At 37.2% G+C, this 4,224-nt stretch overlaps 1 protein-coding gene across 1 annotated transcript; it reads left to right on the plus strand.

Moving 5' to 3' along the window:
- The first annotated feature begins 1,929 nt into the window (after positions 1-1,929).
- Positions 1,930-3,360, plus strand: LOC128551445 (uncharacterized). The gene has a single exon (XM_053532303.1). The coding sequence runs from the start codon at positions 1,930-1,932 to the stop codon at positions 3,358-3,360; it is 1,431 nt and encodes a 476-aa protein (XP_053388278.1).
- The last annotated feature ends 864 nt before the right edge of the window (positions 3,361-4,224 follow it).

Below are 4,224 nucleotides of genomic sequence, written 5' to 3' on the forward strand. Positions count from 1 at the left end.
TAATTTATATTAATTATGAAACTGCAGTTACGGCAGAAACAAAAGTACAAACATCAACAGCGAGAATACAGGCACGTGCATGCTGATCAATACAAGATCGCAAATATTACTGAAATTGCTGCGAGCAGATTTTTTTATAGAAGAAGAAGACTATTTTATTCGACTCTAAAATTTACAGTTTCTAGTCTATAAAAAATGCAATCATATATTATACACACATAAATATAGGTCAATCGCGTCGGACACTCCAGATAGACAGGAATAAAATAGGGTTATTATAACAGTAGCTCAATCTGGGATGCTTTATTCAGCTCGAATTGAGTTTGCAAGATCGGATCTCACGAGGCGCGCAAGCGCCGTGTATGATCCGACCTCGCAAAATCAATTCGAGCTGAATACAGCATCCCAGATCTAGCTTCTGTTATAATGACCCTTTTATTATATACCTCTATCGTTTTGTGTTAATGAAAGTAGTCCGACAGAATCAATACGGAAGGTACAATACGGAATTTAAAATGTCCAATATGGAATTTTTTCTGCCTGTTCATATTTGTGAAATACAAGCCGATTTTTTTACAGAATGTATATAGGTACAGTGCAACCTCTGTAGAGCAACACCCTTTGGGTGATACAAATATTGACTGTTATGTAGAGGTTGTTGTTTTGGAGAGGTAATTTTGCTAGTATATTTCAGATTAGGGAAATTTTGATGATGTTTTAATAGAGATGTTTTTGCTTAAGAGAGTACCGCTCTGGTGAGGTTGTACTGTATATAATAAAAGGGTTTATCACTACGTTTTCTGTAAGTGGCACTGCCATAATACTCTAGCACTGTTGTAACAGATGCCTCCCACCCCCTCTCTTTGAAATATATGCTGATACTACGTCTTATCAGGCCGATCTACATTTCAGAATGCATCCCTGCTTCTGCAGACAGCTTAGTGAATGTGACAGTTAGCCAAGATGCTGCATGGTCGAGATGCGGCCGCGGAATGAATAGCTTGTCAGGTAATTTCCCTTTTTGATGAAGTATAATAGTTTTGGCAGACAAAAGATGAAGGGGTCCAACACTGTCAAATGAGAAAAATTACAAAAATGACACACTGAAAAAGTCGTCCTTGCGGATGATTTATGTTTCGAGGGGTGATCATTTTTCATATCACCCTCTAATGAATGCTATATTCCGTTTATTATATAAAAATATTAAAATAAATAATTAAAACATGAACACATCAGAAACTGAGTTTTATATCAACAAGCGCCTTATATCAATAATATGTAAGAGTTACCAAATCTTCTGACTGATATGTTTGCCGATGAACGGATTGCTCACTGTTTACGCACATGTGACATGTTTTATTTCACCCTAACGCAACAATTACGTTAACAATATGTGATAAAAATGTTCAAGGAAAAAGCAAGTAATATCTACTATGGCATTGTATCGTTGGGCATTTATATGAAATATAATAACATGATATATTTCAGGTTGGGGTCATGTCGTCGGAATTCGTTCCAAAAAATGTCTAAACTTTTCTACAAGGATCAAGAACTGTGCAAAGTGCTCTTTTTATGAACGCACCGGACGTGAGAAACGGCAGCATGATTGTAGAAAGAACTGGTGCAAAAGCGCAAAAGCTATGGAGCCAGATATTGCAGTGCAGCTACACAGAGAATCTTAAGTCAAACGGCATAAGGTATTCGGCTGTCGTAGGTGACGAGGACTCAAGTTCTGTACAGCATGTTCGAACATACCTGAATCCGGACTTAGTTAAGTATTCAGACATACATCACATAAAAAGGGGGATAACAAGTAAGCTGGAAATTTTAAAGATATCACATCAAGCTTTGACGCCGTCTGTGCGTGATAGTTTCATTAAAAAAATTTCCTATGCAGTAAAACAAAACGCCAACAAATCAGAATACCATATGAGAGCTGCTCTGCAGGCTATTGTACCACACATGTATGGTAACCACGGAAAATGCGGTACATGGTGCAAATTCATGGCCGGAGACGCTACTCATCACAGAAACATATCTTGTGATTTACATGATACTGATTTGAAATTGTCCTTAGAAAATATTCTAGCACCGTATATAACCAATGCGCAGAAATGGATGACAACTGCATCTTCACAAACAAATGAAGCTCTAAAACATTTTGCTTGGAGCAAGACACCAACAGTCCGAAATTACAGTCATAGTGAGAGTTTTGATTTTCGAGTGTCTGCTGCCGTTTTGCAGTTTAACGACGGCCTGTCGTACATTACTGATGTTACTAAAAATTGCAACCTTTCTCCAAATAAGGAGACAGAAAAGCATATTGTTGTCCAAGACAGAATAAGAGACAAACAGAAAATGTACAAACAAAATCGAGAAGCGAAACGCCGGAGTTTTGAATTAAAAAAGCTAAGATTATTAAAATCAGCTGTGTCCGAAATTAAAGAAGGCGTCTCGTACCAGTCATGCTGTGCTTTTGATGAACTTGAAGTTTTAGACACGACTCCGCTTCCCGAGCCTGCGGTGAAGTATGAACAATGTCATCCTGAATGCCCTATTGTATATTACGATTTGGTAACGTCGAATGTAGGCGATCATGCAGAAATTGTCCAGCTTTCGGCAGTCTGCGGCGATTCGCACTTCACTAAGTTCGTTCTACCTAAAGGCGATATACATGTAAAAGCAACAGCTGTTAACGGTCTTGAGGTCCGCATAGTGAAAGAAAAGAAGTACCTCTTTCAAGATAACCAGGAAGTTGAATCCTGTGATGTATCAATGGCCTTTTCCGAATTTTTAGCATGGCTGAATTCCTTAAGTGACGGGAAAGTTATTTTAGCGGCCCACAACGGAAAGGTTTTCGATATGAAATTCCTATTGAAGTATGTCACAGAAACAAATTGCTTTAATCTCTTCTGTAAAAATGTCTATGGATTTATTGACACACTACCTCTCCTTAGAAAACTGAAACCAAGGATGAAGTCATACAAACTAACTAATCTGTATGAACAGACATTTGGTGTTACATTCGAAGCTCACGACGCATTACATGATGCAAAAGCTTTACAGTATATTATCAAAGACCGGAGCATAGCGTTCAAAGAAATGGAAAGCTATATTTTGACTGCAACTGAAGCAGTAAACTACTTGTTGAATAGGCGCCATTCACGTGCTTGTGCTGCTGAAATGGAGAACGAATTGTGTAAAAATGAAAAAGTTATAACATGTTCTATGGCAAAAAAGATCTCTGAAAGTGGACTTTCTTACGACCATTTAAAAACGGCATACTTACGTGATCCCGAAAATGGAATAAAATTGTTGCTTTCAGAACAAGTCAACGGTAAACCGAGAGTTACAAACTGAACGGCCATAATCAAGTCTATAAAATCACACTTTGACACTGTCCATTCACAGCTACTTAGCTAGAAAAGTTGAGTTGATTATAGCAGTTTTTGTCCACTTGACGCAAAAATATACAAAACACTTTGAACAGCTCTTAATACCTTTTCTAGTTATATATTATACATTATACATTAATGTACTTAGCTGTTACGTATTAATATACCTTTCATCTTTGTATCCACATTATAAGTGCCTTGCCATGGAACGAAATGTTTGTTGTTGTTTTGTATAAAGGTATCTGAGGACCAGTAAAACTCTAAATGGTGCACCTGATAAGCTAAATACAATGACCGAATTGTGATGTCTCGAACGTATTTGCAGACGTCGAATTACGGTACAAAGTTTACGCATGGGGGTGGGGAAATAAAATCAGATGTACCGAAAATCTTGAGTCGGTGACCCCCCAATTTTATTTGTCTCTTTGAATCTGTATACATTTTGAAAACCGTTTATTGAAAAAAATCAAAAATTTAATTCAAGGAATTTTTAATATGTCGCTTTAAATCCGAAAAATGCTGCGAAACTGAACGTCCATTTTTAGACAAAAACGACGATTTTCTTTCCATTTTTCAAATATTTGTAGACGCAAAAAAATGATTTTTACATCAGCATTAAGGGAAAATTAATTCTCGTAGAATAATGTAGAATTTAAGAAAATTTGTTTGCTGGTGTCGTCACAGTACCCGTAACAGTGTTGCCAAGGATACGCGGCGACGTCATTTTACGCATGGGGGTGGGGGAATTAAGTCGGTGACCCCCCAGTTTTATTTGCCTGTTGGACTCAGTATACATTTTAAACACCGTTTATGGAAAAAAATCAAAAAT

This window comes from Mercenaria mercenaria, unplaced genomic scaffold (assembly GCF_021730395.1).
Source record: "Mercenaria mercenaria strain notata unplaced genomic scaffold, MADL_Memer_1 contig_1092, whole genome shotgun sequence".
NCBI classification, from domain to species: domain Eukaryota; kingdom Metazoa; phylum Mollusca; class Bivalvia; order Venerida; family Veneridae; genus Mercenaria; species Mercenaria mercenaria.